Genomic DNA, 27,422 nt, shown 5'->3' on the forward strand with positions numbered 1-27,422 from the left:
GGATATATATGATGGTCTGGTCATGTCAGGCTTTGTAAGGAGATACACTTTATTCTCTAAGCTGCAGAGAACCATCAGAATTTTCTGAGCTGGATCGTCACAGGTACAGATGGGTATATTATAAACAGAGCTCTCACAGCTGTACTAAAGAATGTGTGTACTGCAAGTTCAGAGATGAGTTGGGACAAAGTTACGGTGGTCCAGAGAGAATTGGGGGCCTGAAGAAGGGCTATGAAAATGGGAAAAGAAAATTAGGGATATGTCTGAAAGGCATTTTGGAGGTAGAACAAAACCGTATCATTTATTGTCCAAACTGATATCTTTGAGAATGAAAGGGGCGTTATTAGTGATTATGCCGATGCTGGGACAAAAGCTACGAAACTAGACTATCTCAGGTAAATTGGGATGTGTGTTATTCCAATAGAATGAGAGCCAATGAGATATGGTTAGAGTAAAAGAAGAATCTAGCTTACATGATTGAGGAGATTGTGGTGTTACTACTCAAACTAGAGAACAAGGTAGGAAAGAGGACGAGTTTGTGAGAAGAGGAGATGGGTTTTGGACCTGTAAGATTGGAAGTTGTTGACTGAACTACGCTTGGTTGATTCTCTAAAGTGGTACTTAATTAACAGACTCCTGAAATTTTATATTCATCCTTCATAAAACATGTAAGAGTGGTTTTCTTTCCTAGACTGGAATCTACTGCACGCACGTCAGAGAGCTCAGAAGAATTCCTGGAAGAAGAACCTGAACAAAGTGTGATTGAATTTGAGGACGAAAGTAGTGATAAGGATGCTCGGCCTGCACCAGAAAGCCAACCACGCCTGGAAAAGCAAGATGGTGAAAAGGTATGAGACCCCACTTATTAAAGTGAATGAAAGTAAACTAAATTTTAACTTTCGTAATCATGAATTGTTAGAAAAATCTGATGATCTCTTATAGAGTCATAGTAGAAATTGTGTTTAATGCTAAAAAGCATATCTCTATACTAAGCAAGGTCAGGTACTGGAGTTGGGGCGAGGATAAAGGTAACAAGTATCGTTTCATGTTTCAAACTGAATTTTTAAAAGTTTGACTTACAGCAAAGGTAAAGTTGAGGATGTTGAGGTAAAAAGATCCCTCTGTATATTTAAAGTATAAATTAATGTGAAAGATAAACATACTTAAGAAGTAACACAAATTATATGACTTTAAGGTATACCTTGTAGAACCAGTTAGAATGCCGTAAGGTCAATAAGGCCTCAGTTGCACCTGTATCTTGGTTAGAAGAATAAAATTCATCATCAAAAAAAAAAAAAAAAAAAAAAATATATATATATATATATATATAATATATATAATATATGCTGTGTGTAAAATGTAAAAAAATATATATATATTACATATGTATATAATAATACATGCTGTATGTACTTCACGTAATGGGTTTCACTTGTCCAGCAACACATTGAGCACATAGTAGGTCACCAGTGACACTTGCATTCACTTCCAGTGGTTTTCCTCACCTGGATTGACTACTGTGTCTTCCTTGGTATTCTCTAGGCCCCTATAACAGTAGGCTTTATAACACCAGTGTATTTTGGTTTCTTGGTTTTCCTACCTGAAGTTTTCTTTTGGTTTTATTTATTGATTATTGTGCTTCCTCCTTTTTTTCGTTTATTTGTAGACATTCTAGAAGACTCGGTTCTTGACTTTCTGCTCTTGATTCATGTTCTATGAAAATGCATCCAATCTAATGGTTGAACTCTCATTTCTTTGGGGATGACCAGTAACTCTAGACTTTGAATATTGATTGAGACTGTAATGCCACAATATTACTTGTTTTCTGAATATCCTGTGTTGACAGATATTTTTTATTATCTTAAATTCAACATAATCTCTATTCTTTCTTATCACTTCTGAATTGAGCCTTTTTTCCTCTGTGGTTTTTTTAAAAAATCTATCATTCTATTCCCAAACCTAAAACTTGAAGGGACAAGTTTTTCTCTTCTGTTTTCTCACTTTTAGTTAATTTCCAACATTCTGGGTTTTTTAAGCTTTTGCTGTGTTTTTCTCATTTTCTTCAACATTTTTTCATACCCTAGTTGATCCTTTTATGAGCTTTACTATAATTACTGTCTGTAAGCAGTCCATTTCTATAGACTGGCCAGGTAAACTTTTCTAAGTCCCTGATTTCAGTATCCCTGTAACTTTAGGGATCCTACATAATCCAGACAAACCTATTTCTGAGCCCTTGAGTGCATCATTTTCTAATTTTTACAATGGTAATAAAATGCCCTCTGTTAGAATGTCACTAAGATTCATTAGAACTGTTAAACATTAAATAAAAGTATTTTATTTTACGTTGATAAACGTTGGTAGAAGAGTTTCAGAACTGGAAGATTTGTGTTATCACCTTGCTGATATTTCCATATTTAACGTGATATAAGGAGTAGGATTGTTAAAAAATGAGTCAAAGTTGACCAGACAGTGAGCTGAGACTGAAGGCTTTCTTCTTCCAGCAAGAAGCTGTATCCAAACTCAGCTTCCCACAAGACTGGTAGTGCTTCCTCCCCCTGGCAGGGTAACCCATAACTTCCCACCAGCCCCAAAGATTCTAAGTGCTGATCAGCTGGTGTTCTGTAAAGAGCTGGCATCAAATCTAGAGTCTCTGGTGCCTTTTTACTGAAAAGGTTCCACTCCTGATGGCCCTATAAGGAAGAACAAGACAGCGACAGGGTGTCTTCACTGCATCTCAGACCTGTTCTGCGTCTACAGAGTATCATGGTCTGTCTGCTGTCTCCATGAGAACAGAGGGAGTTTGGGTTACTTGTGCATTCTTTTCTTTTACTGACCCTGCCTGAAGTTTCCTGTTTTTCTCAGTAAGACTCTTCCTTAACTCAGGTCCTGCAATGTGGTAGACGTTATCTTGAGTCCTCGTGCATGACAGGTGGAGACTGAGAATGGACCCACCTTGCATGACAAATAAGTTAGCTTATAATTATGTCCTGACTTATTTTTCCTCCCCCAATGATGTAGGAATCTGAATTAGAGCCTATGAATGGTGAGATAATGGATGATACTCTTAAAACGTCACTTATAACTGAAGAGGAGGACTCCACTAGTGAAGTTTTAGATGAAGAAATAAAATTGCAGTCTCTTAATTCCAGCGAAGACTCTACTACTCTTGTTCCACTGGTGGTAGAACCTTCAAAACCCCCTGACACTGTTGCACAGGATAAGGTAAGAGGGAAATAACTTAATTTTGTATAGTCAAACTGTTCCAGTGTTGGTGACATGAAAGGGGCATTGTAGTATGTATATTTTCCTCCCCTTTAGTATAGTCTTTCAGGAAAATTAATTCTATATTAATTGTTATGCTAGATTAGGTGTTTTAAGAAAATGGAATCAGTAATATTCCATAAATTCACATCTTCGTAACCTTGTAATACATACCTGACTTCTGATAACGAGGTTTTTTTGTAGATTTAGAGAAATGCTTAGACGAATAGATAAAGCATTATTTGCCAAATACTTGAATACCTATTGCTTACATAGTCTATGATGAATACAGTCATTTTAATTTGTTTTAATTATGGAGACAGATTAGTGGGAAAAACCTGATAAGAGTATTTTTAAAGAAATTTCATTTTTACTTTCAAATATTCCAATTTAAGGCTAAAAAACTATTGTAAAGCATTATTTTATTAGTGTCTCTAATAAATAAATGAATAAAATTTCTATTGCCCTTACCTATCATCTAATGAAATTGTAGTCAAACTTATTGGGGTGGCACAGTGTCAAGCCCCAAAGGACTCTTGGTTCTGGCTCAGTAATACCAAAAATCTAAAAACTTAAAGTTGATTCATGGTTTTAAAGAACCTTGATAATAAAATGTCCTAAGTACTTTTTGAGGTAAAATAATTACTTTTATTGTATCTTTAAAACAAGAACCAGCTTATTACGTAAGACAGTTTGAAGTGATTGACTTGTCTTCAGAATATGTACACCCGATTAACGAAAGTATTGAGTACTGAATTCTTGAAAATGCAGTCCATTGTCATTGCGTATTAGTGTGATTATGTAAGAACTATACTGCAAAAGTTTGTTCACCAGGTTTTTTATTTTTAGACCTCACATATAACTGACTCAGAAATGTTGCTAGATGAAGGCCCATCTGATGAAAAGGGGCACACTGAAGAGAAACTGCCACTAGTTTCAAGAAAGAAAGCACACTTTGGGAGTTCAGACAGTGTTGCTACTATCCCAAATGAAGAACGATCTGACAGTGGTTTTCCAAACTCTGTGATAGCTGAATTTTCTGAGGAATCAATCTCTGAGAATTTATCACCCAACACTACTTCTTCATTGGAAGACCAGGGTGACGAGGGGGTACCTGAGCCCCAGGAAACGTCTACAGCTCTTTCTCAGAGCTCTTTGATAGAGGTTGAACTTGAAGATGTGCCATTTTCACAGAACACGGGACAGAAGAACCAGTCAGAGGAGCAGTCTGAAGCGTCTTCTGAGCAATTGGATCAGTTTACGCAGTCAGCAGAAAAAACTGTGGATAGCAGCTCAGAGGAAATAGAAGTGGAAGTGCCTGTGGTAGACAGGCGGAATTTAAGAAGAAAGGCCAAAGGGCATAAAGGACCTGCTAAGAAGAAAGCCAAGCTGACATGAAGAAGATATGCAGATGATAAACCCTCTTCTTTGTAACATAATCGTTGTTTTTAAAATATGGTAATTAATAAATGGCATGGGGCACAGGGCAAAAATTCCAAAATTTCACTTTGAACTTATTTATGATGCCGGTTTTCCGTCCCCCTTAGGACCTAGGATTCACCATTCTTTTTAATTTTTCAGGCTATTTTGTGTAAATACAATTTTTTTATTTTTATTAACCATGTTTCGACTTTGGGAAACCAGATCATACTATATTTTCTTTAGCAATTGGGGACATCTGACCATTAATATTTCAGAAAATATAAATTAAACTGAAAGTAGTAGGCTTTACATTACCTGTAAGGATCACAGAAGTCTTTTATACTATGGATTTTAATAGTAAACTTGGTGAGGGTTCTAGAAGTTTTATCTTAAAAATCAAAACTAATCATTTTTTAAAATGTAGGCATGTCTAAACAAAAATGTCAGTAAATGAAAATATACTTCAACTAAATGAGAGCACAAATAGAAATTTATGGTGAAAGGTTTATGCAGGTGGTATTTTGGCCTCTTAATTCTAGTTGTGTATATGAGGTTTCTTCCTTTGACTTCAGTGTCTGAGGAAAGGTATAAAATCTGTTTCCACCCAGTCTTTGTAACATCTAGCATTTACAGTACTGCTGGGGATTTAACTCTGGCATGTAGACACTAATATAATTAATATAAAGTATCATTTGAAGCTGGGGACTATACTTTTGTCCTCATCCAGTTAACATATATACTTCAGAAGTGTGAGAACCCTTCCTAAGGCTTCTCCTTAATCCTGCCACTGCCTTTACTCTAAAATCATATATTCTCCTCAGCTTTCATCCACTTCCCTCAAGAGTGATTCCCACCAAAAAATCTGCCTATCTGCCAGCTTATGCCGTTGGCATCCGTATCAGGGTAGATTTGGACTGTGCCCCACAATCTTAGATCTAGATGGAGGGAATGAATCTGCCCAAGGAGCTATAGTTAAAAGAGCTTAGATCAAATTGGAGGCTTTGGTTGTTGCTCTGGTCTTGCTTACTCTGAATTTGTTCTGTGAGGACAGGTTACAAGCTAGCCTGTGTGTATACATTGTGGTACTATAGCGAAGGCCTTTGCCTAAGAAAACTTAAAAAACAAATTCTCTTGTTAATTTTTATAAAGTAATTTATTTAAAAATGAACCAAGTGGTTATTTTTAGAATCCAAAGAGAATCTTAAAACAGTCCTACTCTTTGGAATTGGAACTGTACTCAGATTGCAGGATATTTGGAGAGTGCTTTGAGACCATTTAGATTGTTTGTAAAACAGCTTGGTCCTTATCTAAATGCTTTGAGACCATTTAGATTGTAGAACAGCGTGGTCCATAACCATGTTATGACTTTCATTATTTGAGGTGCTAAGGATTGATGTCAAAGGTTTATCCAGTCTACAGTCAGGTGATGTCATTAAATTTTATTTTGGAATGTTGATATTTTAGGTCTAATAAGCGAAGTTAAAATGTTTCAGCAGGCAAAACAGCAAACCCTCCTATTCATGTAAAATTTTGAATACATGTATCCCCTACTTTTTCCTTAATTATTGGTTAGAGGCAAGCCAGATGATTTCACTCCAAATGAAAATTAAAGCACTTTGGCCATTTCAAATGCTGATTAATTGAAAAAAATAAGTATTGACTGGTACTAGTACATCTGTCACATGTTTATGCTGTTTTATAGATTTTGTGAGAAACTTTACTACAATTAGGGAAATAAAGATATGAGGATTTAGTAAATTCTTAACATTTCCTTTTTTAATTTCTTAGATTTAAAAACCTAACACTTAGATATTTTACTTTTTTACTTGGATTGTTCATTGTTGAGAATACTTTCTTTAAAAGGGTATAGTCTAAGATTGAGCTCACTGACAACTCTTGATATGTGAATATAGTTGCTGAGTTCACAAAACATGTTTAGTTACTCATATATAACAGTACTAACAGTATAAACTCATACTTGTTAAACTTGTTTGGTTTATTCTTAAACAGCAAGAGCATTTTAAGCAGTTTCAGAACTTTTTGCTTAGCATACAAGAAAACTTTTATTACATATTATCTCTGACCGAAAATGTTATTTCAGGGGGTTTGTAGATGGTAGAGAAAGCTAGGTAACCTAGAAAAACCTTACTTTCGTGTTCAGTAACATGTTCACGTTCAGTAAATGAGTTCTGTACTCAATGAGTATAGAATTTATAACAAAATTTATCCTCAGTAAGGAATCTAAATAAAACTAATCAGATAGTTTTTTTGCAAGGGATTAGAAAAACTCGAGAATTACAGAGGACTGAAATCTGATTTCAGCCAGCTCGTCTAGTTGTTGAGTGTCTAGTCACATTCTATAGTCCTTTGTGAACTGCTTTTTTCTGTTTAGGAGTTTTATTTCTGGAAAAGAATTTCACTTCAGTTTGTGTAAATACGTGTATATTTCCTTGTGTAATATAAAGCATAGATATTAGCAAAATTTTTGTTCTTTCAAGTTTAAATTATCCAATTGCTAGACATCACAGAAATATATTTAAGAATTTATTATAAAGCTCCTCTAAACTTTTAAAGGTGAGAGGATCTATTATGATTTTTTATAAAATCAAATAGCATGACAGAATGTCAGTCTTCTACTTAAAATGTCTATATTCATGGTGTTTCCATTCATTGCAGAGAATAAATATGTCAAGGATAACACTTACTAGTGATTAATGGTTTACTTTTAGCTGACCAGAACACTACCTAAAATTGTTTCAGTGACTTTAGAAAGTATCTTGAAGGTTTATGATTACATCAAATTGAGTCTTTACCTAGTATCTAGATATCTGCTCTTATGTACTGCTTTACCCTTAGGGATTACCTTCTGAGGTTTGGTCACACCAGCAAACTGATACAGATCTTAATGTAAATACAGGATTTATACTAAGATTACTCATCTGTGTAACAGCATTTTAGAAATTTCTGCCTTCTATGTCCACTAGTAGCTAATCTGGTGTTTAAAGTGTTATCCAGTCTTTCATGGATGTGATTAGTTACAGATGTTATGCTTCTGTTGGCATACTTAATATAAAGCTTTCTTTGTAGAAGATAGTTAATTTGCTTATTTTGGGTTCTAAAATAAATAAGCAGACTGAGTTCTGTGGGATTATGCCTACCTTTAGTCTATTTTTTTTTTTCACCTTCCAAATCTTAAAGTCACTCACACATTCCCCATTTCTATTAGTGGCAAAATCAGTTGTTAAAATACAATTGTAAGAAAGGTTCAGCTTCTGTCATCCTGAAGTAATTGTACCATATTGGATAGTCATTCCCAAGGAACTAGCCTTTCTTTTCTTAGGGGTGTGTGTGTTCTAAAACTTCCAAGGTTTATAGAACTTAGAAAAGATGCTACATTATTCAGAATAGCAAGTCTTACTGAGGTACTCAAGTTTGTTTCCTTGGTAGTTTTTTTTTTTTAAGTTTTAAAGTAGTATGTTTTGTGATTGTTTCTTGGCCTGTATTTTGATATTCTTTCCCTTTTCCCTACTTAATCAACAAAGATGTGTTTAGATATTGAATTTGTTTAGACATTAAATGATTTTGTTAAAGGCACAATCACATTGGTTGTACTTTCAAGACTAAAAATAAACAATTTAAAACCATTAATGTCATTATAAATTAATGTAATATTATGGACTCCTTAAGCTCAAAGCTACAGACATAATTCAGATCACGAAAGTGCTTTGACCAAGTTACAAACCTAAGACATGACCTTTTCTATATTATCCAAGTAACTGCAAGCAAATTTCTCTTTAAGGGCATCAGTGCAGTCTTTTTCTTTTTAAAACAATTTTACCTAGAATTTGTAACCATTCTAAAAATACGAAAGCATAAACATTTTGGTGTATTTTTTTTCTATATATTTGGAGTAAAAATACAGTTCCAAGTAAGTATTACTATACATGATTGAGAGAAAAAAATGTTTAAAATACGAATTCACCAACTTACTGTATGAAGACATAGAGGTGAAAACATTTATCTAAATCCTTCGGAACTCTATTTAGTGTAGTCTGCCTTCTCTCTCCTGTGCTTCTAGAGTATAAATACTTTATAAACAAATGCTACCATGTGTTAATGCTACCTTTCTTAGGATTAATGAAAATTAGGTGGAAGAAACTTCAAGTAAGGTCTCAGAAATGACCGTTTCGTAGTCTAAGCTCTATATTTAAGTGTGCACTGACCTTTCCAGTAACAAGTCCGCATTGCTGAGTGTCCACTAGTTAATGCAGATATGGACCAAGATACTTCTATAATTGTTTTTTAAAATTACTCAAATTTATGAACATCCAAATGCTAAAAAGACTCAAAAATAAAAGACCATTTATTTTAATAAATGTCTATTTTAATGTTTTTCAGAATAGAATAAATACTTCTCTTGATGACTGCAGATAGGTAAGGCTGGTTGGTAGTATTCAGAACCATCACAGTAATGGTGGTCTTCCTGATTGGTATGTACTCTTCAGTAATATAAGGAATTACTTGTCTGAAACTGCTGTCAAACCAGCAGGACTGCATTTATGCATCCATCATTTTCAGGATTGTTGGTAACCTGGGCATATTTTCCTGAGGAAAACAAAATGGGAAAAGGAGAGATGTTAATGCTGATAAAAATTAACTTTGCCCAAAGTATTTCTAATCACCATTTTTAAGAAAAAAAAATGACAGGATCAGTGAGATTTTACAAATCATTCAAAATCAAATGAATTCTGGAAACAATTTTTATATATTTTTATACTTTTTACAAATGGTGGTCAGCTCCATTCTGTTAGTAGGTTGTATTAACAAGCCTTTGTGGATTGACCTGAGCACTGTTGCTTTTGCACAGACCTTTCTTAGTAAAATATGCAACAAGTTTTAATTTTCAAATTAATTTAATCTGTCTTAATATTGAGGTCAGCCAATATGAAGTATGAGTCAATAACTCATATGAAGACTCAGTCAAGAAGTTAAGAATGTATTCTTCAATTTCAGAGAACACTGAAGTTTAGAAATACCTGGACACTAAAAGCAGAAAACTAAGAAAATGAGGGAAGAAGAATTAAAATTGCTGCATTACACATTTTATTTTTAATTACTACTGAAATAGTGTGGCTATGTGTTTGGTATGTCTTCCTTCCTCTGCTATGGTTAATTTACTGTATTTTCTTTCAATATATATTGGTTATAACCGTAACTTTCTATCTGCTTCCCTCCTTTTAAAGCAGTCCTAAATTCTAACAATATAGTACACTTCATATAATTGAAAGCAATAATCTAAGGTAAAAAGAATCACATTCACAACTACTTTGTCTACAAAAACTATTCTTCCTAAAGATTTAAATCTGATGACACCATTTTAACTTAATCTAGCTCCTGTGCATTAAAATTTGCTGTGTACTTTCTATCAACTTGCAAATTTCAGTTTTAGAATTGTGTAGCAGCAGCAGTCCCATATTCAAAAATTTTACTTACCCCAAATAACTTTGCCTCCTTGTGTCACAAGGCCCAACTCACTCACGTTCACCTCAATTACAGTACCTTTGGTAATAACACCCAAAGTTGTATATAGTGGGGATGAAGGATTCTTTTTGACACCAAGTATTGGCAGGCAAAAGGTGGCTTTCAATTCAGGATGTGTTACATGGGCCTTTTTGAAACGTAAGCCCTAGTAAGTCAAACACAAAAATGTTATGAGTCTAAAATGTTAATAACGAGCAATGATCCTTTTTGCTTTTCCAATTGTCTTCTAAATCAAAAAACCCCATGGATGAATAATGTCAAATCTTAAGGCATCAAATTAAATACTTCTAATTCTACAGACTAAAAACCTGATAAATACGTGGGGGGAAAACCCCAAACACATACTCCTGCTGTTTTTAGCATGGAGTGTTACCTAGCATCATACTCAGATTTTCCTGTTATCTACCATTTCCTGAGGACTTGCTGCATGCCAGGCACTATGATGGAGCGCACAAACAGCTTATTTAAGCATGATAACCTTACAGTTCCTCTCCCATTTTTTCTGAATGATTATAAAGATTGGCAGGTGAAATGATTTGTTCCCGGGTTGAATGGTGTGTGGATGGAATTAAACTTAATTCCTGATTCCAAGTCCCTGTAGACCTCAGCTGTTTTACATGATGAAGAGGGAGGGTGGACTGTTAGCTTTTCATTGATAATACTAGTCAAAGACTGAAGAAAGCTCGGAGAGGTCTGTTACACAGACTGGAGTCACTCATCACCTAGATAGGGCCTTTTGGGGTGTAGCACTTCAGAAGCCACAACACTCTACAATCTCTTAAATTTGATTTTTGCCTGTATGGGGACAGAGCGATACTAAAGTTCTTATTAATGAATTCTGTAATAAACTTACACAGCCGGGAATGCCATCTGACTAATGCACAATGAGATTTATCTGCCAACCTACAGAAAGCCTAGAACAGCATGATTAGTATATTCTCTCGCTACAGAACTGATATCTCTCGCTATAGAACTGATAGTTACCAAACTGTATTTAGAAGATTATGAATATGAAATCAAAACAAGGGAGTCCATAATACAATCCAGGGATGGGTGAAGGTTCTATAAATGGACAGTGAACACTTAAGTTTTGCAGGCCATACTGTCTCTCCTACAACTCCTCAAAGTCTGCAGGAAAAAACAGCCACAGACAATATGTAAATGAAAGGGCATGGCTGTGTTCCAACAGAACTTTATTTACAGAAACAGGCTGCTTGACAACATTTTAATCCATTAAAAATTATTCAGGTTGAGAGCTAGGGTAACACTGCCAACTCTCCTCTGATTGTTTTTCTAAGCAGGATGGATTTCCAGTGAGGAGAGCAATTCAGTCTGTTTCAAGGGATTCTGCAAAAAATATATAGCTGATCCTTTAACACAGGTTTGACCTGCACAGGTCCACTTACATGCAGATTTCTTCAATAGAGTAGTTTATTTTCTTTTAGGATTTCCTTAACATTTTCTTTTCTCTCGCTTTAAGAATATAATATATAATACACATAACATACAAAATATGTATAAATTGACTGTTCATGTTATCAGTAAGGCTTCCAGGCAACAACAGGCTATTAGTTTAGTTTTTGGGTAGTCAAAAGTTGTATGTGGATTTTGGGGCTGTGCAGGGGGTGGGCACCCCCAACCTGAGTTGCTGACGGGTCAACCAAATGTTCAGTAACATTTGGGAAAGGGGAGGAGAACGGTTTTGACCATCACGGTTGTCTACAGAAATTAAAGTTCCACTTTTATCTTAAATTCTTTTTTCAATGACTACATAACTGAATGTTTTCAAAAGCTTTAAGATAATTTTCTTACTAAATAAGAATTGCTTCTTGAAAAAACTGCTACTCAAATTTTCTAACTGTTCTCAAAGAGAACAAGTGTCAGGCATATAGGTTGCTTGTTGAATAAGATGACTTCACGTGGAAAACAAAGATTCTAATATGACATATTTAAAATCAGAATTCACTGACACGGTCTGTAGTAAGAATTATTTTTCACCTATCTCTTATGAACCAAAGACAAGATTCTTGACAGTAGTGGAAAACGGCTAAGCCATCCCTATCAATAACTTTAAAAAAAAAAAAAAAAAAGCCTAAAAATATCTTTCGATCTCTTTTCATACCAATTTTAGGAATTTTAGGAAATTGTACTTTATCTAATTTAACACAGCAACTAGTATTTAATCCATCCCACTCTTGCAAGGGACTTACCATTGGCCTAATGAATCTTTCATATTTAGGTGGTTTTCGAGTAAAGCCGTCTCCAACAAAGCAGACTTTAGTGACCATCCTCTTCCATGCTTTCTTCTTTCTCTTTCCTGTTCGAATAACTTTTAATACTTCTGTTTCTCCCTGGGCACGAACTTTGGGTAAAGGAACTTCCCATTTTCCCTAAAAACAGACCACAGTTAAAATTTATAATGTTGGTAAAAGGCAATGAGAATAAAAAATTAAGTATGTTTTAGTTGTACAAAGTAGTGGATTCACTTTTTTCCTAAACCAACAAGATTTTGGCTCCAATGTTTTCTAGAAGTCTGCACTGTCTCCTTAAAAGCCCCAAATTAATTGGAATTAAGTTTTTATCATGGATACATTAAATAAAATGGTTTACAGGTGCTTGGGTGGCTCAGGTCATGATCCTGGGGTCCTGGGATCTAGCCCCACGTAAGGCTCCCTGCTTAGTGGGGAGCCTGCTTCTCCCTGTCTACCCCTCCCCTTGCTTGTGCTGTCAAACAAAATCTTAAATAAATAAGTAAAATGGTTTGCTTAAGCTATAAATCTCGACGCCTTATTATGGATGAAAAATGCCACCTCTAATAAGGCAATGATTTCTGGTAACAGCGTATGTGCTTACTACTAAATAGTGAATACTGTAAAAGTGGAAGACTGTCTCCACCTCTTAATTTACTCTGTATCTACCTCGAGTGGACTTTTAGATTACTATTAGGACAAAATCATCGTCACATATTTTGAACCTCTGCAGAATGAAAATTCTATGAAAAACTGAAGCAGTACAATGTAGTAGAAAGAATGTGATTTATTATTAAGACAGATTCTGGAAGCAATTCTACCACTCCATAGATGATGACCATGAAGAATGATTTACAACCTTCTGGACGTCAGTCTTTTTATCTGTAAAATGAGAAGGGGTTAGTAGACAACCTCTAAAATTTCTTTGGGTGCTCAAGTTAAACCATTCTAATTTTAAATAGTATACACCAAAATATAAGCAGTGTGGTTCGTTTTTTTTTTTTTTTTTTTTAAGATTTTATTTATTTGAGAGAGACAGAGCAATTGGGGAGAAGGAGGAGAAGCAGACTTCCTGCTGAGCAGGGAGCCTGATGTGGAGCTCGATCCCTTCTGGGATCATGACCTGAGCCTAAGGCAGACGCTTAACTGACTGAGCCACCCAGGCACCCCAAGCAGTGTGTTTTTTAAAATCAAATTTGGAGACTGGACATTTCTGTTGCTATCTGGATTTCTATCAATTTATCCACAGATGTTAAAAAATAGTATCTATGTCTTTTTCTGTTTTTAGCAGGCTTTAACCTAATTTGACACCAAGCGTAATCCAGTAGTATTAAAAAAAAATCAGAAGGTTTTCCACTATCATACTTTTTAACAAATTTTAGCAATACAGGGCGGCAAAAACAAGCAGTTCTATCTTTCTCCACAAGACCACAGCATTAGGAGGTGTCAAGTATAGGAAGCTGTTAAAATACTGAATTTGAGATTTAGGCCTTACTACCTACCATTTTAGGTACTTTTTTTATACTAAAGATGGGTAGTATTCTAATAACTTTGTAAAAACCTGTTAAATGTTAAATTGCTAACATCTTCTCATGGTGAGAAAATAAATGTTTCATTAGTTAATATTTAATACAAAATGAACTTTACAAAGAGTTTGATATCTAAATAATGGGAATAGTAGCTGGACTTCATATTTCCAATTAAACTGAAGAAAAAGACTAGTATTAATTTTCCTGAACAAAAAGAAATAAAGACTTCAATTTTTATTTCTTACCGCTTTCTCTTTTCGTTTTTGTTTAATCATATTGGAAAGTACTTTAGCTCGGGACTGTCCCTCTCTGTCTAGTAGATACGCAGGTACTGCTCCTTGTGGAGTCTTTTCATCATTCTTTTGTTTGGTGTTTCTCTTTTCATGCATCTTGATACTACCAAGAAAGAAGAAGATTCAAGATTATCAGTTTTAAAAATTATCACTCAAAAGATAACTTGTTACAATGAAGAACTCATCACTTACGTCTTTTTCATTTGTATTTTCTCAGCATGGCGCTGTTTATGGTAGAGCTTAGCTTTCAGACCAATCATCTTTTTTGCCTTCTTTGAACGTTCATGAGCCTCTCGACCTTCTTTCTTTCTTTTTTTCTCATGGTAATCCAAACGATAGCCATAGCGCTTCCGGTGTAACTCAATATATTCATTTTGTGGCTATAATGCAAGAAAAGTTAATTTTAAAAATTATTGACAGAATTGTGCTAAAAAACGTACTGAGTACCATATAAAGTACAGAAGGCCTTATGTCATCCAAATGTTCACTTGCTGAAATAACTCTTGTGATATTAAACCTCTTTACATGATATGAGTTAAATACATTTTGATCCTTAATGGTATGAGGCATCAGGATTTACATCTGTAATAATCTCAGTGAAAGTTGCTTGTTCATTGTCCAAAATCCACTGGACCACAAAAAGGATGACCTCATTCCAGGATCTCTCTTTTTTCCTGAACATCAGTAATCTGTTTTTCAATAACCTCTTCATCATTATTCATACTTTTTATTAAAGAAGTCTAAGTTTTATTGAAGTACAATTTATAAAGAAATGTGCCCTTTTTAAGTGTAGGTGTAGTTTTACATTTTGACCAACTACACAGCTTTGTAACCACTGCAATCAGGATAGAGAATATTTCCATCACCTTTGAAAATTCCCTTGTATTGCTTTGAAGACAATCCTCTTTTTTCTACCTCCAATCTGTTATCTATCACTCTAGTTTTACCTTTTTCACTGTGAAGAAGCTTATAGTATCTACCGTATGTAGCCTTTTGTGTCTAGCTTCTTTAACTTAAGGCTTTTGAGAGTGCCCCATGTTGTAAACATGTGTCAGTACTTCAATCCTTGTTATTGCCAAGTAGTATTCCGTGTACGGATATTCACTCATCCTTTGACTGGTTCGTGGATATTTGGGTTGCTTCCCATTTTTAGCAAATAAACACTGGCACAGAAGTCTTTTGTGTAGCCACATGCCAAACTTTTCACAAATGGCTGTACTATTTTGTATTTCACCAGCGATGTATGGGATCCCTTTTTGCTTTTTAAGTGCCTGTTTTTATTTTATATGCCACTTTTGCTTTACTTATGTGGCCACAGTCCAATTGTATTTCAAGACTGCAAAAATAAAATGATGCAAAGTCAACTCCAGCACAGAGAATAATGCCAAATAACAATCAACCAGGTACTATGTATCTAAGGTGTGTTTTCAACTGCTAGCACAATAAACTTCGCAGAAATCATGGGGAAGGCATGTGGAACGCTACCTTGCAGAGAAACAAATTAAGAGACATAGCAGAAAGAGAACGGATGTGGCACTCAGATCTGTGCTTTAAGCCTGGCTCTGCAATTCATTAGCTGCTTGGCCGTGGCCGGGCCTGCCTTCATTTTCCTCAGCAATAAAACGAAGTGGCAGTGGAATTAATGCCTACAGAATAGGGTTATCGCTAGGCTCTGGCACTGACAACATACAACACGTGGGGAAGCCCGGAATTTAACGGAGTGAAACCTATCTCGTTCTAAAGCTTGTCCTCTGGCAAATACCCCAATCTGCGTCCACCAAATGCATTTTTTTCCCCACTCAACGGAGTCCACCATCATTCCCTTCAGCAGTACCTCCCTTCCGCCTACCACCCCTCGCCTCCAGCCCCAGGGCCCCCAGGCCCCACCAACTCTGAAGCCCTTCGATGCGAGTGCCCCCAAACTACCTCCTCACCATGGTGACGGCCGAAGAGCCGCCAGGTGCAGCTGCCGGGGCACGAAGAAGGTCTCAATTTTCGGGTCTCCCAGACCCGCGAGCTAACTCCACGCAAGCCGCGACCGGAAAGAGTACTAAAACGACCGACTCGGGAGGAACCGCGACACATCGGTTCCGGGCCTCCGTTCTTCACGTTTAGCCGGAAGGGCGGAAGTTGCTAGCGGGCGGAAGTTGCTAGCAGGCGGCATTTGAGTGTTGCACCGCCGGAAGTGGCGACGTGCGGCGGCCGGAGGAGGTGGGCGAGGAAGATCTGAGTTCGGCTCTGGAGTTACCCGGGCGTTCGTTGAGGTAGTGTGTCGTGACGCGAGCCTTTTGCGGACTTTGGCGCAGCCTGCACCTGCGGCGTTCAACACCCGGCGGGGAAAAGCCGGCCTCCAGTATGTGACCTAGTGCCAGGTGAATACCGGACCGCGCGCGGGGTGCGACTCCCGCGTGCCTACGACTGTGCGGCGCCCTGGGCACTGTGCCCCCTTTAGGAAGGCAACAGCCAGCCACAAGGGAGGACGAAAGGGCTTCCAGAAGGCCTTAATCATCTTCCTAAGTCTTAGTTCATGGAGTTGAGGCACTAAGGTGGGTTTGGGATTTGAGGTTTTTCAAGGCTCCATCTTCTAATCTGATTTATTTTCTTTAAAACCCTAATTCTACCCAGCATTCTCAGGTGCAATAAATTACGTAATTTCTCTTCCTAGACTACGCTTCCCCCAGGTTTTGCTTCCTACACCTACTTGACGTCTTTGCTCAAATGTCATTTAAATGTCACTTGCTTAAGTGACTTTGCTTACAATTACTGCCCAGTTCCCTTTCGTGGCTAATTCTTCTCTACAGCACATGTCACCGTAGGAGATGCTAAGTATTTTATTTATTCCTTCTGTTATGTATCTAGTGACCAGGATAGAGACAGTATGAGTGCGAGGATGTCTTTTGTTCACTACTTTTCTCCCATTTACCAGGAGGCAGTGGTAGACATAATAACAAATTCTTCTTGAGTAAATGAATTTAATTCTCATACTGATCCGGTAATGTGATAAATGGAAAGAAAGGTTCAGCGATTCTAAGCGATTTATCCAAGATCACAGAAGACTTGGGACTCCAGCAAGTCTTCTGCAAACTACTCAGGTCTTTGCCCACTTGACATTTCTATTATAATGAGAAGTTTATGGGAAGTTTTAAAGACTTTCTATTGAAGTGTAAGTTACACGCAAACAACGCATGCTGTAGATAGATGCTTCAGTGGGTTTTCAAACTCTGACCACACTCAGTAAGCCCCACCTGAATCAAGAAATTACATTAACCTGCACCCCAGAAGCCTTCCTTAAGCCTCTTTCCAGTCTCAGCCACTCCCAAGTGTAAATACTATCCTGACTTGTAACAGAATGGATTAGTTTTTCCCGTTTTATACTTTATATAATTGGAAGCATACAGTATGAACTCTTTTGTGTTGGTTTCTTTTGCTTAACATTGTGAGATTTATCCTTATTGTTTCCTGTTGTGGTTCTTTCAGCTTACGGAAATTTTTAGTAGGTTTAAGTTGTGAACTCATCAGTACGTTTTTTCATCTATGATTTCTCAAAACCACTCATGCCCTTTTTGCCTTCTGAACCAGGAATAGAAAGTAAATAAGTTCTTAAAGGTTAAGTAGTGGTCACATTTTGATTTGTGTAAAATAGAGGAGGCAAAGTGGTTGGCTATGTTGTTTATCATTTGTTCTTACTTTCAGCTGTGATCGCAGGCTAAAAATGACCTAAGCAGATCAATGTCAGCAAAACTTTCTTAGAAAAATTTACTTTCTATATACCCGGCAGTAGCCAAGTTGGATAGCATCACTTCTTTGTTTAATCTACCAAAAGGATATAGTAGATACACACTTTTTGCATTTTGGCAGTCAGAAGCATGAAAATGAGTTTCTCTGATTGGATGAAACTTTAGATAGTATTTATTGCTGTAGGTGAGATTATAAGTGAGAAGTCAGGAGGATGTGAGAGCTGCTTTATAAGTTGATTGTGTATGGTTAAAAAGTCAAGCTTATTTATGTTAAAAAAAGAGGAACAGGTATAGTAAGAGCTTTGTAAAAAGTATTATGATTGAAATGTTTGCTATTGTAATATGCAGGAGACAGGCTAGAATTTTTAAAGCTAACATTTTTTTCGAGGTTGGGGATCACGTGCTACTCATTTTAAATTTCTAGTAACCAACTTCTCGTGTTGCTCCAGTAAATGTTAAAGGAATAAGGAAATTGGAAAGTGCTTTATCAGTACAGTTGACCTAAATTTAAAAGTTTCTTTAACTACTTAGGCTGTTTTTTAGCAAGTAAAAGTTAACTTGGTAAACTTTTTTCTTGTATGAGAGTTAAAGGCTAGAACTGATTTTTAAAATTTAGATAAAATTCACATAACCTCAGATGGTTTGTTTTAGAAATAAATTTTGTAGTAAAAACAAGTGTTTAGATTGATAGCATGAGATGATCTATTGAACATAGAAAAAAATCAAAGATGATATTAGGGATTGACGTTAATAAAAACATATTGGCCTAATTCGTATGTGATATTTTTCTTAAAAACACTGGATATAACACAAATGTGAAATGAAGTTTCTAATTTGGGAGAAATTACTAAGTATGTTAACACCTACCACCTGCAAACACAGAACAACTTGATGCTTTAGGATCTCTTTTCGTATATTACTTGATTCTCAGTAGCATCCCCTTCAATTTTGCTTGTATACTGATGTATTTTATGTTTTTTTTTTTAAAAAGATTTTATTTATTTGACAGAGAATGAGAGAACAAGCAGGGGGAATGGCAGGCATAGGGAGAAGTAGGCTTCCTGCTGAGCAGAGAGCCTAACGTGGGTGGTTAATCCCAGGACCCTGGGATCCTGAAGGCAGATGCCTAACTGACTAAGCCACCCAGGTACCCTGTGATTGTTCTTTAGTGGTCCATGATTTGTCTCTCTCTTTCTTTTTTTTTTTAAGATTTTATTTATTTGAGAGACAAGAGAGTGAGTGAGAGCCTGAGCAGGAGGAGGGGCAGAGGAAGAGGGAGAAGCTGACTGCCCGCTGAGCAGGGAGCCCAATGAAGGGCTTGATCCCAGGACCCTTAGGTTATCACCTGAACTGAGGGCAGATGCTTAACCAACTCAGCCACCCAGGCACCCCCATGATTTCTCTTTTTGTATATTAGGCCTTACAGGCATGATACTCTGCTGATTAAAAAAACAACAACAACAAAAAAAACATGGGTTCTTTTTGTTTATTGGTGGTGTAACTTGTTGCCAGTAATGTAGAATGGGTATTTACCCATTTTTCTTCCTCATTGTTGCGCTTGTACCATTAGGTGTTACAACATTCAGTGGAACACCTTATTCTCCAGGCCTGAAGGAGGTTTGGGCCTTACAGAATAACTCACTTGATAGCACCTGTAGTAGGTAACCATTTTTGTTGAAAATCATTGATCCATGGGAAGGAAGAAAATCCTCCATCACTGGAGGATCCTAATCAACTTAATAGGTCAAAAAATGAAGCATTGTGCTGGGCCGTGTTGTTAGAAGATCCCTCCTTTTGGAGAGCTCACAGAATGGAGAGAGCTTGTGACTACCGTATTTGTCATGAGTAAATACAAGTTCCAAGTGTTATGGAAACATAGGAAAGATAGTATTAAAACTTTCTAGGAAATTAGGAAAAGCTTTCAAGTTGGGGCATGAAGATCAAATGGAAATTGACCAAGAATGGAGTCTTGGGGATTTTAGGATTGCTTTCAGGCAGTGGCAACATTACATACAAAAGTGGGAAGGTGCCAAAGTATGATGTTTCTGGGGAATTTTGGCTAGAGCTCCCTGGTATAGAGTAGGGAATAGGAGAGTACAAGTCATGAAGATAGTTGGGAACAGATTTTGTTGTATTAAGAACCTTTAAATGTTTTTGAGAAGGTAAGTGTTGAGAGGAAGTTCTTTATTTGAAGGATATGTGTAAATAATGGATTAAAGCAGTATCTCCCACTTGAGTGATTTGAGTGCTACTTTTTAAGACTGGTCATATCTGAATGTCACCTGTGTTATTATTTACTTAATTTTCCTCAAATTCACATTTTAAAGTAAAAAAATTTAACCTCTTAACCATTAATATATACAAGATGGATTCTGTTGGCTAGTTTTTCTAATATTTAGTAAACCATTTTTTTTTCCTTTCTATAACCTAAATTAATCATGGGCATTCACTGGGGGAAACAGGGTTTGTAATAAGTTTTCCAAATTTAGTCTATAATAACGCTTCACACTCTTAAAAATGATTTAGAGCTCCAAAGAGTTTTGTTTATGCAGGTTATAATTCATATTCAACTATTAGAAATGAAAACTTCAAAATATTTTAGTAATTCACTTAAACTTAATAAATACACTAAATCTTAATGTAAGTAATATAGTTTTATGAGAAATACCTTTTATTTTACAAAACAAAATAAGTTTGAGGACTGTTTTACCTTGCCTTACAATTTTGCAAGTCTCTTTAATGTTGGGCATAAGAGAAAACAGCTGGCATCTATCACCTTCTGTATTTGTTAGTATGTATGTATGATTTTTTTTTTGATTGAACTATCTGAAGAATATCCAGCCTTATACACGTAGGTCATACAGGTGGTTGGGAAAGGTATCGAGTATTTTAATAGTCTTTACAGAAAATTGTGGATGACCTTAGATGCTCTACCAGGCTTTGACAAGTAGTAGTTTCTTTCTTTTTTTTTTTTTTTTTTTAATTTTTTTTTATTATGTTAGTCACCATGTAGTACATCCCTGGTTTCTGATGTAAAGTTCGATGATTCATTAGTTGCGTATAACACCCAGTGCACCATGCAATATGTGCCCTCCTTACTACCCATCATCGGTCTATCCCATTCCCCCACCCCCCTCCCCTCTGAGGCCCTCAGTTTGTTTCTCATAGTCCATAGTCTCTCATGTTTTATTCCCCCTTCTGATTACCCCCCCTTTCTTTATCCCTTTCTTCCCCTACTGATCATCCTAGTTCTTATGTTCCATAGATGAGAGAAATCATATGATAATTGTTTTTCTCTGCTTGACTTATTTCACTTAGCATCATCTCCTCCATTGCCGTCCATGTTGCAGCAAATGTTGAGAACTCGTTCTTTCTGATAGCTGAGTAATATTCCATTGTATATATGGACCACAACTTCTCAATCCAGTCATCTGTTGAAGGGCATCTCGGTTCCTTCCACGATTTGGCTATTGTGGACAATGCTGCTATGGACATTGGGGTGCATGTGGCCCTTCTCTTCACTACGTCTGTATCTTTGGGGTAAATACCCAGTAGTGCAATGCTGGGTCATAGGGTAGCCCAATTTTTAACTTTTTAAGGGACCTCCACACTGTTTTCCAAAGTGGCTGTACCAACTTGCATTCCCACCAACAGTGTAGGAGGGATCCCCTTTCTCCACATCCTCTCCAGCAATTGTTGACAAGTAGTTTCTTAGTTGCAACGTGGAATAAAACCCTATTAGTGAGTTTTTTTGTATTTTGTTCTGCTAAAATCTGTCGTTCTGTTTTAGAGTGGATCTGACATGCATGATATTGCAAACGTCCTGAGCTTTGGCACTCGAAGCGAAGAAGAGGGAATGGATTCAAGATAAATTTAGGAAATAAAATCACAAGGATTTGATGACTTCCTAAATGAGAGTTAGTGAGGCGTGCCTGGGTGGCTCAGTTGGTAAATCAGTCTGCTCTTGATTTTGGCTTAGGTCATGATCTCAGGGTTGTGAGATCAAGCCCTGCATCAGATTGCACACTGTACGTGGGGACCGCATCAGATTCTGCCTCCGCCCCCTCCCCCCAGGACCCCCGTGCTCTCTCTAAAAAAAATAATAATGATAAATGAGAGTTAGTGAATGTGGCTGTTTTAAAACACAGAAAGGAACAGATTAGGAGGAAAAATAAGGAGTTTTTAAAAAGATCTAATTTTTTAAGTAATCTCCATACCCAATGTGGAGTTCAAACTTAAAACCCTGAGATCAAGAGTTGCATACTCCATCAAGTGAGGCAGCCAGGTGCCCCAAAGTGATGAGTTTTGACATGGTTTCTTCTATAACATGGCACCCAATGTCTCCCTGCTTTCTGCTCCCTACCTAGTCTCAGTGCTTCCATGAACTTCTCATAGCTTTGATAGTGTACTTGAAACATAGTTCATATTCAGTAAATGTTTTTAAACCAAAGATACTTGGTTTTTATAATCACAGAAGAGGACTTGCTTTTGTGTGTTTTTTTACATATTTATTTAGAAAAATCAATATACAGGTAAACCAATAAGTTACACTACCAATGAGAAATCACCAAGTTAACATGTAGATGCTTACCTTTCTATACTAAATTCTATATAATCATATAAATACATTGTAATTGCTGCAATATATTTTTGTAATCTCAGTCTTTTTCTACAGTATGTTCGTATCTTGAAGAATTAAAGCATGTTGAAAAAATAAAGAACATTTTAGCTTGAGAACCATATTTCTCACATGTTGTCAGAATTTTCATTTTTGAATGATGCATTGAGTTTTTTTGATAGCTAAAAATGCTGTACCTACTTTTAAAATGTAATACATTTTTACCATATATAACATCTGCCTTACTTTACATATGTCTTACTGGTATATAGTACATAAACTTAGTTTTAAAATTTTGTGTATTTCTTTTTCAGAGAATAACAGTTTAGAGGGTTGACATGTTTTCCAACTTGAGGAAGTTTGGAGTAAATCATAAGAAAATACCCATCCTGCACGTTAATGTAAGCTTTTCTTGTAAAATTAAATGTACTTCAGCTTCAGTTACTTTACTTAAACTAGTATATTTTTATCTTCATCAGTTTTTCTTAATAGGGAATGGGGGAGAAACTGTAACCAGAAGCAGCAGGCTTTATCAGTAGTCTGAAATGCATTTTACTACTTTAAAATTCCCTGTGCAGTATTTTAAGGACTATCCATTTGTATATTCCATTTTGAGGTCATTAACGCCCCAAGAAGTTACACAGGTTTTCTTTGGTGTTTTCATTGCTGATGCTTTCAGACTGCACACCTGTGACAGGTAGCTACTGTGTTGCCCTGGTCATTATGCAGTGGAAATTTAAAGTTTTGAGTCTCTACTCTTGAAATATTTTCTTAGGATAATAGTGTTTTATTGCCAAAAACTTGGTAACTAATGCACAGGGAATATAGAAGACATAGGCATGCATTCCATGATATCGTAAAAGGCAGATTGTGGCAGCCCATAATTATTACATACACTAAGTTTAACAATTCTAAATGTATTGGTAGTCATTAAATATATATCTAGTGGTCTGAGATAGATTGGGATGGGGAATAGTCAACTTCTGTGTGGAAACACTAGGAGAAGATACCTGAGGAATTTTTAAGAATGCCAGTCCTGGTTCTCCCAACATCCTTCCCCTCAGATGTTTTTAAAGTTTTCCAGGTGATTCTAATGTGTAGCCACTTATAAATTCTGAGTTCCATGACCCCTACCAGCTCTTAGCACCTGTAGAGGAGAATCGAGGAGTAACCAGTTTGAGAGACCTTATTTAACTTTTCTGGCTCTCTGGACACTTCAGGTTCAGGTTTGGATTTTCAAACTATAGCTATCAGAATCACCTGGAGCTTGGGGCACCTGGGTGACAGAGTTGGTTGAGCTTTGGACTCTTGGTTTCAGCTCAGGTCCTGATCTCAGGGTTGTGAGATTGAACCCTACACCAGGCTCTGCGCTTAGTGCAGTCTGCTTAGGACTCTCTCTCCCTCCCCCTTGTACCCCCCCCCCCTTATGAGCGGCTCTCTCTCTCTCAAATAAATCTTAAAAAAAAAAAAAAGAATCACCTGGAGGGCTTGTTGAACCACAGCTTGTTCAATACACTTGAAACTAATATAACACTATGTTAATTATACATCAGTTAAAAACAAAAAAACAACAACCCACAGATTGTTTGCCTCTCCCCAGAGTTTCTCATTCTCTTGTCTGGAGTAGGTCCAGAGAATTTGTGTTCCCTCTGTTGCTAATGCTGCAGGTCTTAGAGAACCATCTTCTAAGATCAGCTCAAAACAGCATGTCAGTGTTAGTTTTATTTTTGTTTTTTCCTATAGTATAATTTTGGGTTGTCACTTTTTAAAAGGAGCTGAAGTTAATGGGGACTATTTTAAGGAGATTCAAAGTAGTTTCGACAAAGCATAGTTATGATGCTCAAAGTATTCTAATAAGTCATGCTAAAATAAAATTCATATCAGGTTTCTTTTTCTCCTTGCTAGAATATGTGCTGCTCTAAAATAAGAGCATATTTAAAAAGATTAAAGCCACGTGTGCCTCTTGGAAGAAGCTACAGTTCTCTGCCAGGTACAAATTTTTATTCTTGTCATTTTACTGAAACTGCTTGTTTGCTTTCTGTCATTGGCAAACATTCCTTTATTAAGGGTCTCCATTTTGAAAATAGTGGGTTCGTTTTACTTGTTGGCCCTTTCCTTGAGATTGTTAGGAGTTGAAAGTATTCTGATAGATGCCGGGAGGGAGAACCAGTAGGCCTGCACTCCTCATCTGCTGGCTGGCTAAATGAGCTAAACAAAGAGGATTGCTGGCTTTAGTAGCTGGCTCAGAAGTTTAGAGGGTTTTCTACTTATAGAGTGCTTTTGCTGTAAGTACTGTTTTTCTAGTCCGTTTCTGGTTTTTATACAAAAGTATTTTCTGTCAGTAGAGGTTTGCTAAAATAATTTATTTTGAAGATCCTTAAGAGTAGTTGGTTAAATGTTTATCTGGGATAGTTTGCGTTAGGTAAAATGGCTATTAAAAGCTTGATGCTTGGAGCACCTGGGTGTCTTGGTTGAGCATCTGCTTTCAGCCCAGGTCTTGATCCCAGGGTCCTGGGTTTGAGCCCGTGTTGGGCTCCTTGCTCAGCGGGGAGCCTGCTTCTCCCCCTCTCTCTGCCTCCTGCTCCCCCTGCTTGTGCTCTCTCTGTCAAATAAATAAATAAAATCTTAAAGAAAACTTGATGCTTGAAGAACTGATGAATTCTGAATGTTCTTCCTGTGTTTGAAGTAAGCAAGCATATGGGAGACTCTTTGAAACTAGTTTCATTATGTGGCTGTTCGCATTACCATCTTGTCATGTGAGAATCATGGAGTAAACATACTGATTGGTTGTGTGACTTGTAATGTAATTAAATGTGAATTTAATGCCCTGTATTATTGATTTGTATCTGTTTCTATATTTTGTCATGCAGATTTATCTGTAGCCATACAGATCATCTATAAGTCTTAAAACTGCCATCAGGTTTTCAAAATACAATAGAACTGTTCTTAATTTGTTAGAGAAATTTTGCAAAACTCATTTAAATAGTAGGAAGGTATAGATTAGAATTATAAATGTAACTGCATTTTTGCTTTAATATTAATAAAATACATTGTAAGCATGGAGTAAATTATTATGGGCTTTTGGTATTCCAGAAATACTACTTGGCCTTTTAGAAGTATTAGATTGTTATGTATCCTGTTCAGTAATACCTCCTAGGCCATCTTTAAAGGTACTTTGTGCTTGGGATTATGGAGGGAAGATACATTTCAAATTGTACCAAAATTCATTACCTGATATGAGGATAACTCTTCACTCTTCAAGCCTTGACAATGCAGGTTTACAGGACTGTGCATTTTATATTTCTTTTATTTAAATGCTGTGGCCATGAGATTGTTATGAACATTCTAATTCTACAATTCTGTGTATTATGTCTATTACAGAATTATAGAAAGTGGCAAAGACTGGGGTAAATTTATATTTTTCTGAGGTTATGATCTAGAAATTGTTGTTTCAAAACTTTATCTTAGGGGCACCTGGGTGGCTTAGTCAGTTGAGCGCCTGCCTTCGGCTCAGTTCATGATCCCGGGGTCCTGGGATCGTGTTCTGCATTGGGCTCTCTGCTCAGTGGGGAGCCTGCTTCTTCCTCTCCCTCTGCTTGCTGCTCTGCCTACTTGTGCTTTCTTTGTCAAATAAATAAATAAATAAAATTTTTTAAAAACAAAAAAAATTTATCTTACGTTATCTGCTGGCTTTTCTTTACAGATTGCAGGAAAATTATTTTTAGGTACATGAGAGTTTTATTTAGCTTGGATTTTACTTTAATTGGAATTATAGTATTTGCTTAAAATTACTTTAACTTTTTTGATTTGCAGATTAAAGGGAAATTTCTTAAACTTTTAAATTGTAACCCTCTTTCCATTAGGTTTAGTTGGAAATGATATCAAATCCCTTCGTTCCGTCATCAGTCCTCCCATAGCTAAGTGAGTACTATCACTGATATACTCTTTTCCATATATTGCTGTAAAAAGTTAAGAGTTTCTTTCACGGGCTTAATTTAGCATTGTTAATTTAGTATTTTGCCCTAGTTAAGTATAAATAGATATTGGCATGTATCTTAAAAGTGGTTTTTTCCTGAATTCAATACTAAATGTTTTTAATGTAGCAACAGCACATAGAAATAAGTACAAGATTCATAAGATTATAGTTCACTCTTTTGTTAGCTATTTTGTCAGAATAATGTGGTAGGGATATGTTTTCTGTTTTCCTAGTTCTTATACCATTATAAAAATTATTGAAATACTAACCAGCTTTGAAATTTGCATAGCATACATATTTTGGTTTTACATTTTTATTAATGTCTGTCTTGTAATACATGCTTTTTTTTTTTTTTCCTACGTTTTAAACAGGATCCGTAATATTGGAATTATGGCTCATATTGATGCAGGCAAAACTACCACCACAGAAAGAATATTGTACTACTCTGGATACACAAGATCACTGGGAGGTTAGAATGGATTCCTCCTCTCCCCAACCCCCCATTAGCAAAAAGCATCACTGGAAAATATTTTAAGAAGTCAACCTAGAGATCTTGAGTATGGCATGGAAGCACTGATGTCTAAGCCACAACACAAAGATAAGGTAGTTGCAACACCCACTAAAGAGTCTTCTTAGGTTCAACTAAACATTCAGATTCACAGGACTGTCTTGGGCCGCAATTCACCCTGGTCTACCCAGAAGGCTATTAGGAAAGAACCATAGCTTCCCAGCACACCAGCAATAGGTGTTTGTTTCTGCATTTAAAGCAGTCCACATAGCTTCTGGGAGCTATCTT

At 36.4% G+C, this 27,422-nt stretch overlaps 3 protein-coding genes across 15 annotated transcripts in view; 2 read left to right on the forward strand and 1 right to left on the reverse strand.

The window, feature by feature from the left end:
• FAM169A (family with sequence similarity 169 member A) overlaps window positions 1-8,331 on the forward strand; it is a 61,639-nt gene extending 53,308 nt beyond the window's left edge. For both annotated transcript variants that reach the window (XM_087862078.1, XM_045809832.2), the window contains exons 11-13: window positions 692-848; window positions 3,019-3,222; window positions 4,111-8,331. In XM_087862078.1, the coding sequence (XP_087718204.1) occupies window positions 692-848; window positions 3,019-3,222; window positions 4,111-4,659 (910 nt within the window). In that variant the 3' untranslated portion in view covers window positions 4,660-8,331. The remainder of the gene's footprint in view (window positions 1-691; window positions 849-3,018; window positions 3,223-4,110) is intronic.
• Window positions 8,332-9,045: 714 nt separating this feature from the next.
• Window positions 9,046-16,388, reverse strand: NSA2 (NSA2 ribosome biogenesis factor). The gene is made up of 6 exons (XM_045809833.2): window positions 16,230-16,388; window positions 14,488-14,675; window positions 14,248-14,398; window positions 12,435-12,614; window positions 10,177-10,369; window positions 9,046-9,288 (listed from the first exon to the last, which is right to left on the reverse strand). The coding sequence occupies exons 1-6, from the start codon at window positions 16,230-16,232 to the stop codon at window positions 9,221-9,223; spliced, it is 783 nt and encodes a 260-aa protein (XP_045665789.1). The 5' UTR covers window positions 16,233-16,388; the 3' UTR covers window positions 9,046-9,220.
• Window positions 16,389-16,467: 79 nt separating this feature from the next.
• Window positions 16,468-27,422, forward strand: part of GFM2 (GTP dependent ribosome recycling factor mitochondrial 2) — a 69,425-nt gene continuing 58,470 nt past the window's right edge. For 4 of the 12 annotated variants that reach the window (XM_087862066.1, XM_087862068.1, XM_087862069.1 and 1 more), the window contains exons 1-5: window positions 16,468-16,667; window positions 22,965-23,051; window positions 24,556-24,640; window positions 26,514-26,571; window positions 26,998-27,095. In XM_087862066.1, coding sequence (XP_087718192.1) covers window positions 22,989-23,051; window positions 24,556-24,640; window positions 26,514-26,571; window positions 26,998-27,095 — 304 coding nt within the window. In that variant the 5' untranslated portion in view covers window positions 16,468-16,667; window positions 22,965-22,988. Of the gene's footprint in view, window positions 16,842-22,964; window positions 23,052-24,555; window positions 24,641-26,513; window positions 26,572-26,997; window positions 27,230-27,422 lie in introns of those variants that run through there. The other 8 variants (XM_087862075.1, XM_045809740.2, XM_087862067.1 and 5 more) reach the window with 7 other exon arrangements.

The sequence above is a fragment of the Ursus americanus genome, chromosome 5 (assembly GCF_024610735.1).
Source record: "Ursus americanus isolate L20-20 chromosome 5, mUrsAme1.1.p, whole genome shotgun sequence".
NCBI classification, from domain to species: Eukaryota; Metazoa; Chordata; class Mammalia; order Carnivora; family Ursidae; genus Ursus; species Ursus americanus.